This window comes from Zosterops lateralis, assembly GCF_965231275.1.
Source record: "Zosterops lateralis genome assembly, chromosome: 6".
In the NCBI taxonomy this organism is placed as follows: domain Eukaryota; kingdom Metazoa; phylum Chordata; class Aves; order Passeriformes; family Zosteropidae; genus Zosterops; species Zosterops lateralis.
In genome coordinates this window covers 44,921,944-44,936,721 of record NC_139761.1, presented here as the reverse complement: position 1 = coordinate 44,936,721, position 14,778 = coordinate 44,921,944, and the positions used below count along the sequence as shown (strand labels likewise).

General features: G+C 45.0%; 1 protein-coding gene across 2 annotated transcripts in view; it reads right to left on the bottom strand.

Moving 5' to 3' along the window:
• LOC310910586 (USP6 N-terminal-like protein) overlaps positions 1–14,778 on the bottom strand; it is a 75,695-nt gene that overhangs the window by 20,242 nt on the left and 40,675 nt on the right. For both annotated transcript variants that reach the window (XM_083863418.1, XM_083863419.1), the window contains 5 exons: positions 10,640–10,923; positions 4,845–4,918; positions 4,233–4,318; positions 3,360–3,399; positions 2,554–2,634 (listed from right to left, as the gene is read on the bottom strand). In XM_083863418.1, coding sequence (XP_083719544.1) covers positions 2,554–2,634; positions 3,360–3,399; positions 4,233–4,318; positions 4,845–4,910 — 273 coding nt within the window. In that variant the 5' untranslated portion in view covers positions 4,911–4,918; positions 10,640–10,923. The remainder of the gene's footprint in view (positions 1–2,553; positions 2,635–3,359; positions 3,400–4,232; positions 4,319–4,844; positions 4,919–10,639; positions 10,924–14,778) is intronic.

The window sequence follows — 14,778 nt, the reverse complement described above, 5'->3', positions numbered from 1 at the left end:
CAACTACCTAAGCCTCGATCACATACTAAGATGCTGCAAAAAAAAAGGCTTGCTTGCTAAGTCCCTCTTCATCAAGCACTAGATATGATCAGATGTCTGCAAGCTCCAGCACATGAACAGGGACTGAAAAGGTTGGCCCTGAAGTCCAGGAAGTCCCAGTCTGGAAAATAATATGGGTTTCTATATCATTCAAGCAGAGTCAAAGTCAGGGCAACTTCCCTGTGAAACTGCTTGCGGCTCCTGCAACCAGATTTTTTTTCCCCTCTAATAAAGCACAGCATATCAAAATTAACATCAAAGGGAAGGTTCTTGTTTTCAATAAGAGGATTTTTTCAAAGATGACACCTTAGTCATTGTTAAAATAACACAGAGTGGCTGTCTTGTGACATTTGAGTTCCTATCATGTCAGCCAAGTGGTGAAAACAAACCTGAAGGAAACATGCAATGCAGATGTAGCAGCCGGAGCGCTCAGAGAAGGAACAAAACCAACCCACTCTGCTTTAGAAAAAGCAGATCAAGGGCTTGTCACATTTACTTTAGCTAGAACAAAACACACAGATCTCTGACATGACTGTGATCCCAGCATAAGTTCCTTGAAATGCCACAGTTGAACTCCATCCAGCTGTGGCAGCAGAAATATCTGAATAGCTTCCATGCACCTGACACAAGAGCATGAGGTTTCACATCTAGGTGTAGGATACAACCTAATTTTACTTCTTTTATTAAAAGGCAGCACACTTCTTTTGTGCCTCTCATCGTCTTTGCATTTAACAGTGTGCGGCTGCTACAGCCTTTAGAGCCTGCACTTGCCTTAGTGCAAGGCAGCGGGTGTTAGGCTGGACAGGACTGAAACCAAAGCTCCTTTCTACTCCCCAGGGTCAGCAGACTGCTCCTTCCCTGCTTGGGGCCAAGCACTGCTTCTCTGTTTGCTGGGCAAGGGGATGGCCATTTCCGGTCTCCCAGCACGGGACAATGCCATCTCTGTGTCCGAGAGTCATCGACCATTTACAGGCTGTTGTTTATAACAGCTTTTATTCTACTACAAGAGCTTTCTGATTTTCTGACCCAAAGACCCTCAAAACCCATTTGCCAGTCTGACCCTTTGCCATCCAGCAGATCTGAGTGACATCAGCTACAGCTTAACACTCCCACTAATTATCAAGGGAAATCCAAAATAGGGATCAGATATCGCTACTGTTCCTGCCTGTCCCCACCATCTGACCCAGGAAGCCAAGGTGTGCTATGATCACGCATCATTACCCACCCCTAACACCCTCCAGGACCTGAAGGAATTCCCTATACCCCACTGGAATTTGGTGGTTTGCCCACAAGGTCACTAACCAATTAACTTCTAATTAGAAAGAACCAAGTCACAGGAGAGCCTCTGATTTTGCCTGTGGAGCAGCACTGATTAACAAGTAATTAGAACCACCCTGAAGTGAACAGAAGGATTATAAAACCCCAAGCCCACCTCCACCCCCTCCCTGCTGTCAACAAGATGATTTTGTTTCTGTTTTGTTTGGGTTTTTTTTAAGAGTGAGACTACAGCTGGTCTTTGGCTGCCTGAACTGGACATGACTCCTGGTAAGTGGGCAAGGAGGATGCTCTACTCAATGCTGTCCCTACAGCTGTACAGGTATTTTTATCAACATAGGCCTTTTAACCAAGCTCAAATTTCTCCCAAAGACTCCCAGCAGGAGGTAGAAGCAATACAGCCAAACATCCCAGTCCTCCTGCTAAACACGAAGGCTGCAGAGGCCATGGCAGCAAGGTAATGCCAGGCTTCAGCCCCCTCCTGTGCAGAGTGCCACACCTCTGCAGCTCAGACACGACACTCCTCTCCTTATCCAGAAAGGGTCATGTCATTAGGTTCAAAGGGGTTTTTGTTTCAAGAGGTTTGTAAGAAAAACATATAACAGATAATATTTATTAAAAACAATTCAGTTTTGAAGTGGTGTTTGGTGCAGAGTTCATTTTAACACCAAAGCCAAGACATAATGTTGGTGTCTCCATCCTTGATTTCCACAGACAGGTGTACACAACATAATACCTAAGTGGCTTCTCACAGGCACAGCTAGGAGCAAAATGCAAAATCTAAGTATTGTTCTAGACAAATAATTCTTCCCCCCAGGGAGAATTACAAGGAACATCAGCTGGGCCGTATCAGTGACATCTCCCACATCATTTCCGGGAGGTGGAGGCACAGAAGCGACCTGTGGTGTGCACTGCCCTCAGCTCTCACTGGGCAGGGAGCCAGCTGGGCACACAAACATCCCTGCTGTGCTCCTGCCTGCACAGGGAAGCAGAAGTGGAAACATGGCACCAGCATTCAGGAAATCCTTTTCAAAGCTATGTAAGTCAGAACAGGACTTCTACCTCAACTTGTAACCCAGAAATTTCTAGGAAAGCTTTAAAATATTTAAGACTAACAACTAGAATCAGGCAATGTTCCAGAGATCTCTGGTTTTTTACTGACTTTTTGAAAGCCTGACTCATCATAAACAGCCATCACACCTACTCTTCCAGACATAAACTCTTTCTTTTCCTCCTTACCTTGTCACTGTTTCTGTATTTGCCCCATTTCTTCAGCATCTTAAGCCACTTGTCCACACGTTCTATTTCCTGCTGTCTTTGCTGGTGCAAGGGAGAAGAAAAGACAAGACAAATTTAAGAAAAAAAACCACCCCAGGAGATGCCTCCTGAAAACACAAAACTTCATTCTCTTATGTTTAAACTTCAGTGCAAAGACCTCACATCAGGGATGGGAATAATCCACATGTGTGTGCATAAACTGGTGATTTCAGCACTTGGTAATTAAAAGCAGCATTGGTGAAAATGACAAGACACACAGGCTTAACATAGAGAAAGCATTCCCAAGAGTATTCCCTGACAATAAAAACCTTCGCTGGTCCAGCAGCCAAGAGACTCCAATTCTGTATCAGATCAGCAGAAACATGATTCAATCTCATTTAGCAGGGTCCTAACAGAGGACATGCTCTCATCTCAGGGGAGATGATCATTACCTACAACTTCCACCATATTCCCTTGCACATGCAGTCCCCTTTACGAGCCACAGCTGCTGAGCACTGTGCTGAATCAAAGGGAAAAGCCCAATATTGCTTCAGGAGGTGCTTCTTCAGTGCCATGTGGAGGAGGGAAATTGTTTGACCCAGAAAAATAAAAGCTCCAACAGCTGAGCATTGTGCAGAGTCTCCACCTCTGGGTGAGCAGCAGTGACCAGTGGGTGCTGGCTGCCTGCTTTCCTCTTACTTGCTCACTTGTTTCCTCAAAAAACATTCCCTCCCCAGCTGGTGTGAAAAGGATGCCACATCCATGATAACAGAGCTGGCAGCTCTCACCTTCTCCTCCAAGGCGGTGCGGGTTGGCAGCTCCTGCTCGCTGGAAAAGCAAGGGGTCACTGGTTACTCCATGGGCAAGAAAGGGTGTGGAGGAGCACAGGGTGCTGCAGCTCACAGACCACCTCACACACCTGAGGGGTGTGTCCTGAGGACTTTGTGCAGGACTTCCTATAGCTGTCCCCAGTATCAAAGAGGCAGGGGAAGCACCATCCAAAATCCCACCACCCAACAGGAGCTCTGGGGGGTAATCAAGCACTGGACATAACTGGAAATCCTGGGCATATATCTCCTCTTCAGTACACACATGATCAGCAATTTAAAGGGTGAGGAAGCCGAATTTCTGGACAGCAATTGCTTAACCCCTGCCTCCTGCACACAGAACACCCACTATTATAACTTTTGTTCAGAATCAGAATAAAAATAGATCTTTTTAAGCATTCTTCCCAGGCACAGGGTGTGTATGTAATTCATGTTCTCCTCAGGATGGAGATTTCCTAAGGGAACCAAAGACGATCAGGTATCTTGTCTGGTCTCTTCCTATACCTCCCTGAATCATCAGGTGCAAACACAAAGACCTCCCTCTGTGACACACCATGGAGGTACAGGAGCATCAGCCTGCACCTTCTAATTCCAGGCTTGTGATAGGAAACCATTTCTGAGCCTTGTCTTGCAGCAGATTGAAAGCATCAGTGTGTGGACATGCACAGTTGAGGAAGGAGGCCTGTTTAGTCTTTCCTCCTGCATTTGGGATTGATCAAGCCAAGCTACAGAGCAGCTTATGAGAGAGATGCTGGGCCAGTCATGCTCCGTGCAGAAGGGTGGTCCACACACACACAAAGGTCAGAGAGGAAAGGAGAAGGCAGGAGGACTTACTGCAGGAATCCAAACCGGTCTGTAACTTTGTAGAGCGTGAAATCAGCATCTTCCCACTGGTCAATCTGAACTCCTTCCTGTCTGCCCTGAAAGCGGAAAGGACACCTGTGAGCTGGTCCCAGCATCAGGAATGCCCCAGTGTCTGTATCCTGCACCCAAAGCCCACATCCCTCTCTCCTGAATGATAAAAGGCACAGAACCAGGAGAGCAAAACCTTCACTGAAGAGCCAAATAAAAGGCAGGCAAGAGAAAAACAGGCCAAGTTCAGCCTATCCAGCATTCCATGTGTGCCTCTGCTAGAGGCTGGGGAAAGCTGTATACCAGAAAAAATGGTGCTGTTGGGCATAAGCCATCCTGTGTTAAGGGAGCACTGAAGCACCAGAAGCTCAGCACCTTTCAGTATCTATGCTGAGCACATGTGGGACCCTCAACAAACTCCAGGGATGCAGTGAGAGGGGATGCATAGGAAGAGAGCTGGCATGAAGCCTAATGACATGAGGGTTACTGGGGTGATGCATGCAGGGAGGCAAAAGTTCTTATTTGATGCATTCCTAATTGATTAAACAGCTTCAGCCCCAGCCAGCACTCTGGGGAGAGGCACGAGGCTGGTACCTTCTCATACTTGGCGACGATTTCTGCTTTTTCCTGGGCTATTAAAGACTCTATATCCTTCTTCATATCAGAAGCTGTAAGGGGAAAAAAAAAAAGCAGGAGGGAGGAGAAAGGAGATAAGTAAATGTATACACAGCATGTGAAATATTTTAGGCAAGTACTAATACAAAAAACATTTACTGACAATTTTAACTTCCAGCCATATCCCACAGCTAAAATTAGGCTGAGGTTGCACAGCCGCTGTACAGAGTGTTTGTGGAGCTTGCCTGCACACAGCAGGACCACCAGCTCCGTGCTCCCTGCACTGGGACACAGCCCAGCCCGAGCAGGGGGGTCTTGTCTTTGTTCTCAGGCACACACATGATGGTAGGAAAGACATGGCTTTTAAACTGAGACATGCAAACCAGCCACAGAGTGCTGGCCCAGCACAGCTGACAGGCGCCAGCTGGGCACTGCTCGGTACAGCATCCATGTGGATGACAGCAAACCACCAAAGCTCCTGCCCCACCTATGGATGGGAAGCCAGGAGATGCTCTGTAGGGGCAGCCAGAGGCAGATTTAACATCAAAGAAGAAACCTAAAGAAGTTTTTGCCTGTTGAAGTGTGCGCAAGACAAGTGAACTGGCCTCTAGGTGATTACCTTCTATATACAACTCCAAAAGAAAACAAAACAACAGCAAGGTGTCCCCACCCATGCTGAGAAGGACCACTGTTGGTAGAAGCAAGACCCAGTCTAGTCCCTGAGGTCTGTGCCCACTGCTCTGCTTTATGCCATACACATATGTATGAGCAAGGTAACTTCCCACATCAAACACAACTTGAGTGTTGTACTGTACAAACCAAAAGAAGTATCCTCCCTGTCAAGCCATTACTAGTTCCTCATTCACTAAAGGTGGATCTAACACACCAAGGAGAAAATGTAGGCAGACAGAACCCCCAGGGAACTGCAGTTCCCAGGGGGGGCTGCAAGGAAAAGGGCTGAGGGAAGGTCCACCAAGTCCTCCTCCACTCAAACTCTACGGAGCCACGACCTGCCCAGCTCAGACCACCTAACAGCTATGGCACCACCAAAAGCCAGGCCACCATAGGCCACACTACCCAAACCTTTTGGCCATTGTAGCTCTCTTAATGGATAGCTTAAACCACAACAAGGAGCCATCCTGACCTCCCTTCAGAAGGAACCTGAAGGGTTCTTCCATAGGACATGCTATCCCAACTTCCAGCTGAAGACGTATCTCAGCAGCACTGCTGGACACTGAATGAGCCAGAGCAGCCAAAGGCATCACTTAGGATCATCTAATGAGTGGGACAAATTGAGGAGAAAAAAATCTTCAGGGAGATATGAGGAGCAAAAACATCAGCACTCTCCAAGGCTCACCCCACTTGTCTGCACCCTCAGACACCTGCAAGAGATTACTTGTCTCATCTTAACAACTCCTTAATGCAACCTGCTTGCTGGCACCATGTCTTACAGGCACAGATGGAGATGGCCAAGAGATCCAGCTTTCCCTAACTCTTCATGTTGAAAGCAGCCATTTCTCGTAGTTGTCAGCCATGGGATAGAAATATTGTATCACATGCAATATAATCAGGGCTCTTCTATGACCCCTTATCAGGCAGCAGCACAAGCATGGCACCACTTTACACTCCTCCATTCAGACACTGCAAAAATGTGAATTCTTCAAATTCACACCAGGAATTTGTGTATCTTCCCCTATTACTGACTCCACAATCAAAACAGAGCAAGGACAGAAATATTAAAGTGTATTTTGTTCTTTTATTTTTCATAGCTTCAGCTCCTACTTCACATGTAAAGTTTGATTATTTTAATCACAGCTTAATTTGCCAAAGTAGCCAAGTCTGAGTAACTGTCTCACTGTGTCATCTAATACTTCTTCATCTCCTCCTTTTCACATCTCCTGTGAAACTTACAGGCAATTTCACTCCCCCAATTTTGACTTTTTTGTTGTTGTTGTTAAGGGGCCAAAAAATTCCAATTAAGTCTTTTACATGCTGCTAAAAATACAAATATTCTGCAGGCTACAGGGGAAAAATAAACTGTATGTCAGATTAAATGGGCAATTTTTCAAGACACTTACAAAGTGAAAGCTATTCTGAACATCTCTGACCACACTCTAAGAATAACAAAGGAAGAGCAACTTGGTACCATGGGAGGATTTACACAGCAAGAACACATATATTTTGGCATTCACCTCTGCATAACACACTCTCTGCAGCCAGAAACACCAGACTTGTGCAAAGGAGCCCATTTTTCATCTCATGCCTGGAATATGCATATTTGTTTTCTCTTTCTATAACAGTGGAAAAGTCCAAATTTAGGAAAAAAACTTGAAAGTAGAGAAAATGGGTTTTGGCAGTAGGAATGATGGAGATGGCGAGTGGCTTCACTGGCCTTGGGGTGTGACCATAGTGCTGCTGCCTGTGAGAGCACAGAGATGGTGCTGTGCTCCATGAGGTGCTTGTCAAAGTACTCTGGAGAGAGAACAGAACATGGCCTAGCTCTGTAACAGCATATATTGAATAGGGGCAGGTTTATTATTTAATTCTGTACACACTCAAATTCCAGAGTAATTTTGACATCATGATATTATATAGCCTTTGCTTGAGGGAAATGACACCTTGTGTACATGGAACCTATTGAGACTTATTTTCTGAAGGATTTGATGAAACACATCTTTTTTTACTTGATGTAAACAGGCTTCCTATCAATAGGAACAGGCTGTACCTGCCATGCTTCTCCATATACCCATGTATAACTGCATACTTTCTTTTTTTTATACACTACTCAAATTACTTTCTCAAGCTTGCCACCCAATTTTCTCCTGAGTGTACTGTATTTTCCTAGCAAAGAGATTTTTTTTCCATGACAAATAGCTTCTCAGATGAAGCTGCTATGAACAGAAATAGTAAGAAAATGTGAACTGTGCAACAATGGTATTAGATAATTAACTAGGATATAAGCAACAGAAAGTCCTGAACCATGCACATTTAAATTCAACCCCAAAACAAAGTTATGAACTAGCTCCTTCTAAAAAGAATGAGTTGAAAACACTCACAATCTGTCATCTCACACTAACACTTGCAGCTTCCAGTTTACAATTTAAGGAAGTAAAAGTTAATATCAACAACAATAAGCTAAAGATGTTTAATGATAATGCATGTTGCTGCCTACCCGCATTGAACACTAGCCAACCATCAGCAAACCTGAAATAAAAGACCCAATTTTTGAATGAAAGCAATTTTCCTTAAACTGATTCACCAGATGGGATGTCAAATATTGTCAGTGGGAAGAAAGTATCTGCACCAAAATCTAAGAATTCATGTCAAAATTGTTCTCCATAAATCAGATTTATTGTTATACCCTTCCCATAAGCCCTGTATTTTTGCAGTCAGATCTGCCAAGCTCCCATTGCCCCAGATGGGATAACACCCTCCAGGGCCAGCCTGGCTGGGAGAGGGGAACCTCTGTCCACCAGTCACCAGCACAGTGCTGCAGCTCTGCTCTCTGCCCAGGAGAACCGAGCATTTCCCATGTGCTCCTTGTGACACAGCCCAGGACACACACATGTCCCCTGTCACCCCCAGCCACAACACGATGTCTCACACTTATCAATTCATCAGCAATCACCCTGCTGGTACTCAGCAGATGGGCTTTTGAAAATGAAAATATCAGTAAAATCTCTTCTTAGGAAACACAGCATAGCAACATGTTCTCAGTCTCAGGCTGGATTTGACAATGTTCTGGAACCCAATTTTTAAATCTTTTGTACTGTAGAAAAATCTACTCAAGCCATTTGAGATTCAGACTACATGTTTTGTAGCTGGTTTCTATTTGGCAGGCCACAGAAAAAGCAGAAATGGGCTTAGGTGAATGTGTGTTCCCATTCTGAATGTGTCCACTTAAATTTAAATAGAGACTGCTGCTAGGAGGAAAAAAGGCAAGTTTTGACACACTGTACTTCACTACTACTCTGGCCTCTATCAGAGTGAAACTACTGCTGTGGAATAAAGTAGAAAAGGTATGTACTTACTACAGTCACACCCCCTACTGTTGAAACACAACAAGTTACCGTTCCTGTTTCATGTTCTATTTTGAAAGCACATTTAAACATTGCATTTCATGTATTCAGCCATCTATGGTATCAGCCTGCAATTTTTGCTTTAGGGGAACAGTTTTAAAGGAAAAGCATATACATCTGTGCAAATGAAAATGCTTGTACATCTGCTAAGAGGCAAAAGCCTCTCTCACCAGGTACACCTGCAGTCTGCACCATTTCCCAGCAAAGCACTTTTAAAGCTACTACTCACTTGTAAAGCTACTACTAGTTGTAACAGTGACTCATGCACTTGGCACACCTTGGAATAAACCTGGCCATGCAGAGTGGTGAAAGTAACTAAAGCAAGCTGTGAGAAGTTGAGTAAAGTCCCATCAGGGCTTTTTAAGTGCATGAAACAGCACCTCGACACGGTTCAAACCACACAGGCTAAGGGCTTGGCCTAACCTGCCCATCCTGGCTGCTGATAGAATCTGTGGGGACAGTCAGTAGCTGCAAGGCAAGAGGAGCTGTCATCAGAGGCTCTTTTCTCACAGGCTCAAAGCCTTTCAGAGGCAAAGCCACGGCATTACACCACTGCACATACTACCATGCACAGCCAAAGCGAGCACGGCTTTGGGACTGCTCCAACTGCATTGCCACAGCCTGAGGAAACCTCAAAGCCCCCAAAGGCACCAGGAGGGGCTGTGGGCTGTTACGGGTGGGCACTGGCTTCACACAGTGGATGTGTGCCCACAAGGTGACGAGCCGAGGAGGAAGTGACAGCCATGCGCTGCTCACCACAGGCAGAGCTTTTGCTCTGTGAGAACCAGCCCCATGGGGAAGTCAACCTGCTCCTGAGGCCGTGGTACAAGACTGGCCAGCATCCTCATCTCTGGTGTTGCAGCTGCTGCAGCATTTTTTTACTAGAACCCCAAATTTCTACTCCAAAATGGACAACACACTCGGTGCACTTGCATTGAGGACCTCTGCTGACCCCCATGTGCAGATTCTCTGTCATTAACAAACCCAGACTGCAAACATCCTGGCCAGCACAAAAACTGGCCAGCTTCAAAACACATCACTGGACTGTGCATCCCCAACCTTAGCTCAAATCCGGCACATGATTACATCCCTGCTACCAGAAAGGAAATCAAGACCTGCACTCGCAAAGTGAATTACGGCTTCAGGAATGAAATTACTATCAAGCAGGATGAAGCACAATTAAGGAGATCCTGTTTGCATATTTATTTCCTTGACTACAACCCAGAACACCACAAGCAAGCTTTTTTGTTTGTTTGAAGAGCATAAGGAGCACTAAGCCAGCTAAATTGCAGGAAGGTTTGTTTTAACTGTCTTGGGGTCTTTGAAAATGACTGTCCATAGATCACTTCAGATGAATCACAGATGTGCTACAGAAAATTCAAATGATCCTCTGTCCTAATAAACTTGCATTGTATCTGAAACAGCACTGGATGCTGTGCTGTATAAAACCACAGTCACCTCCCTCAGCAGAGGTAGTGGGAACACCAAGGGAGAACCTCCACTGCAACTCACTTTTATGCCACCGGTAATACCCCAACAAGCCAGAGCATCCAGCATCATTGTAAATGAGATCCTGCTGATTTACTATCGTATGTGACAGCTCTCAGTGTGATGCTCATTTGCTCCAGAGCCCGTTTGTGAGCTTGGAGAAAAGAGGATGAAAATACAACTCAGCTCCAAGCAATGTGCCCTTACCTGAGCCTTCTATCAGGTGCCAAGATTCATCAGTTCAGCTGGAGTTGTCCACTCCCCTGAAGGCATCTACCTGGCAGGAGCCAGTTGTCTCTGCTGCAGGGTGGTGAGGACCCTCAGTTGTCACAGCCCACCAGTTGAATGTCCTTTGGCTCACCCACACAGCCCCAGCTTCCCGTGGCTGCTCCCCTCCACCCTTGTCCTCTGGCACACGAGAGGTCACCGCAGGCGGCTGGGAGAAGAGGCAAGGCAGGAGGCAATCCACACCCTCTCATGTCCCGGGCTCACTGCAAAGGAAATAAGAAGTTGGTCAGTTTTCCAGTTCAGGCACAGCAAAGGCACCATCCTTTACCAGCACAGGAGTCTTTGAACACAGAGGAAAGGCACCAACTTGCATGGCAGAAGAGCTGGCACCAGCCATGCCACCTGAGCCACCTTCCAGCACTTCAGTTCTCACTGATACATCCAAACAGCTACACAGTCCAAAGGACAGCAGAGCCCAACACAGAACTATCACTTACAAAAAACAACTTTTTAGTTCTCACCTTCAGCAACTCAGAGAAGCAACACAGTAATTCCACAAGTGTGAAATCAAGACAGCATCCCATGGCATGATTCTCTGCTTGAAGTCAGTAAGCACTGGGCAGAGGAAGCACAGCTCACTTCATGAGCTGCCACTTCAATAACACCACCTCTCTTCCAATCCCCCTCACAAACACCAGCAAATGGGACTCCTGAGCTGTCCTGTGCTGAATTTCCCCTGTTGTCACCTCTCCAGCACCCAGACACAATGACTTGGAGGCCCTAAAGTGCAGAAGGCTTCACACCCTTTCAGAGGTGGTCACCCTTATAATCATTCAACCCATTACACAGATTTTATATATGTTATCACCTAGTAGGCTATGATGTGTCTTACACACATTAAATGCAGATTACACACATGTGCCTCTATTCTCCCAGTTTGCTCCAAACTTTTACAGCACAGTTGCACGCTGTGGTGACAATGACAACATTTTGCTGCCATACTACGGCAATATCAAAAAACCCAAATATATTGGCCAAGTCTTCTAGTTATAGAAATAATTAAAAAGCCATGTAAGACTGCACCTTTATGCTGTCCACCCTCCTCAACACGAGCAGCACTACCAATAAATAAAACCTCCCCCAACCCTCTCCCTACCATCCCTCTTCCTTTGCTCCCAGTACTTACACCTCACTCTCACACACGTTTTTGGTGTTGAGCCTTCTCCCCAAGGATGGAGATAGGAGGAGATAAACAGGAGGGCTGATAAAGAGATTGGTCTCCTCCTGCTTACATTCAGTAAGCCCAGCCTTGGTGTTTCTGCACAGCTCAGCTGTTGCAAAGCCAGAAAATGCAGCTTAAGACATAAGCTAAACCCTCTAAGCAGAGCAATGTGTCTATATGCAATTCTTTGTCAGCTTCTATTTTTAGATCTCATAGGGAATAAAAGAGCATCCAAACATGTTTGAAACTCTTTTTAATATGAACTCATCTTCTAGAGATGACAATAGCAAAAAAAAAAAAAAAAAAAAAAAAAAAAAAAAAAAAAAAAAAAAAAAAAATCTCCAGACAAAGGACTGCACAAAAATCAAAGATGCATGAGTTATTTTTTTAAAGCATCACTATTTAAATGATTTTTCATTTGAAAAAAAATAAGTAAACTGAAGAATGCAAAGGTCCACATGCTTCTTTTGGGAACTGAACATTAATTCTCTCTCTGCATTCCCTCCTTTTTCTATTCCAGTGTCTATTAAAAGCGGGCAGGGGGAATGAGAAAAGCCAGAGGGAAAAGGAGGGAGAAAGAGGTGGGGGGGGGGAGGAAAAAAAAAAATCCTCTTTTTTTCGGGTGATGCACTGACCTGGAAGGCAACTATATCAACACAGAGCTTAGTAAATGGCTTCTTCTGTTTGCTTAAGACTGGAAAAGCAGTTTGCATTTCTTTAACCATAAACTAAAGGAAGCTACAATAATGGTCATTCTCCACTTGGACATGCATTCCTCCTAGAATACTGTATTTTATTCTTTTTGTTATATGTAGCAACACTACAGGACACATTACTCTTCCCTTGTCATTCTTGTCTCCAGCTATATTTGGCAATTTTGGGTAAGCCAAAGGCTCCTTTTGCTATTTAAAACTTTCCCTGTTTTTGGCAGTGTCAGCTAGAGGCCACCCACCCCCAAGACACGCTCAAAGCAGCAGGGTGAGGACACGTGTCCTGGCTGATACCCAAGATGTCACCCCGGGCACTGTGGAGCTAGTGATGCTCCCAAGCCAAAACCAAAGGAACAAGGATGCAAACATAACTTATGCTGCCAGCACCCTGTGCTCTCTTTGGCACATACAGGCAGCATCTTTTTTAAAACACATACAAGGAAATAACAAATGCACTGTTATATATTGCTGCTACAGCCAACAAAATAAAAGAGTTGGAAGTTAAAAATCCCCTAAGATTCATCTTGGCTGTGAAAAACTTGTCCAAAACAATTATTGAGGGGAATGACTTGTATGCTGCAGATATGTAAGCTGAGTTGAAGCAAGACCTATACTGACTGTGTATGTCTTAGACTGCTTTCCAGAGCCTTTGACTTCACCTCTTTTTTAGGAGGGAGGGATCTTCACCCATTACCCTGACCCCAAATAATGCCCAGCCCCTAGGAACCACCCTAATTCCTTCAATCACTTCAATGAGTTTAATCAGCTCACATTGCCGCCAAATACAGAACCCTTGCAGGAAATTATCTGTCTTTGGCAGCCTTTGCTGAGGACACTCCCTTGACCATTTTACTGGCAGTATCCTGGACTTGCATTACCTTCAAACAGCATCTCCAGATGCTAATGCATGAGCTTTTGTTAGCTTGTTTTCTTCTATCAAAGCCCCATGCAAGCGTATCCAGTAATAGAAAACTTGAGGGAAACAAGAAGTTTTTGATCCAACACCGGAAAGTGCAGAGAAAATATCTCCCAAAGCTTTTGTAACAGCCTTGGAACTATGTGCAGGATAGCATTAGGACACATATTTTTTAAAAAGTCATATGAAAGGAACCTTTTTAATTATAACATAACTTTTCTCTTCCTTTTTGCTTGTTGTTAACTCCTAAAATCACCCCAAATTAAGAAATGCAGGAAATTTTTTATGTGTGTGTGTGCAAGTGCAACATTTTACTAAAATCAAAGAATCATAAAATGGTGTGGGTTGGAAGGGACCTTGGATATCATTTAATTCCAACCCCCATGCTAAGGACAGGGATGCCCTTCACTAAATCAGGCTGCTCAGGGCCTCACCTGGTCTGGCCTTCAACACTTCCAGGGACAGGGCATCCACAAACCTTCAGGGCAACCTGTTCCAATGTCTCACCATCCCCTGAGTAAAAAAATTCTTCCTAACATTTAATCTCTTCTTTTACTTTGAAATCATTCACCTTTGTCCTATCCATACGTGCCTGTGTAAAAAGCCACTTTCCCTCTTTTTTTTCCTATGTCCTCTTTCAGTATTGGAAGGTCCTCTAAGGTATCCCTGAAACCTTCTCTTTTCTGGACTGAACATCCCCAGTTCTCTCTATGTGTTCTCACAGGAAAAGTACTCCAGCCCTCTGATCATCTTTGTGGCCCTTCTCTGGACCTACTCTAACAGGTCCATGACTTTTTCATGCTGAAAACTCCAGACCCTGACAGAGCACTCCAGGTGGGGTCTTACTTAGAGGCAGAGTAGAGCAGGAGAATCCCTCCCCTCATCCTGCTTTGGATGCAGCCCGGGATGCTTTGGCTTTCTGGTCTATGAGCAAACACTGTTGGCTGATGAAGAGCCAGCTCCAAGACAGAACCCCGAGGGACATCACTTGTCACTGGCCTCCACCTGGACACTCATCACAGCTCTCTGACTACATCCAACCAGCCAATTTCTTTTCTACGCAGCAGCCCACCCTTCAAATCCATCTCTCTCCACTTTAGAGATTAAGGGTGTCACATGAGACCAAGTTGAAGGCCTTTCAGAACTCTATGTCAATGGGACCAGTTGTTCTTCTTCCCATGTTGAATGCTGCAGTCATTCCAGCAGAGAATGCCACCAGAGCTGGTCATGCACAGTGTGCCCATAGTGAAACCGTGCTGGCTGTGTCAGA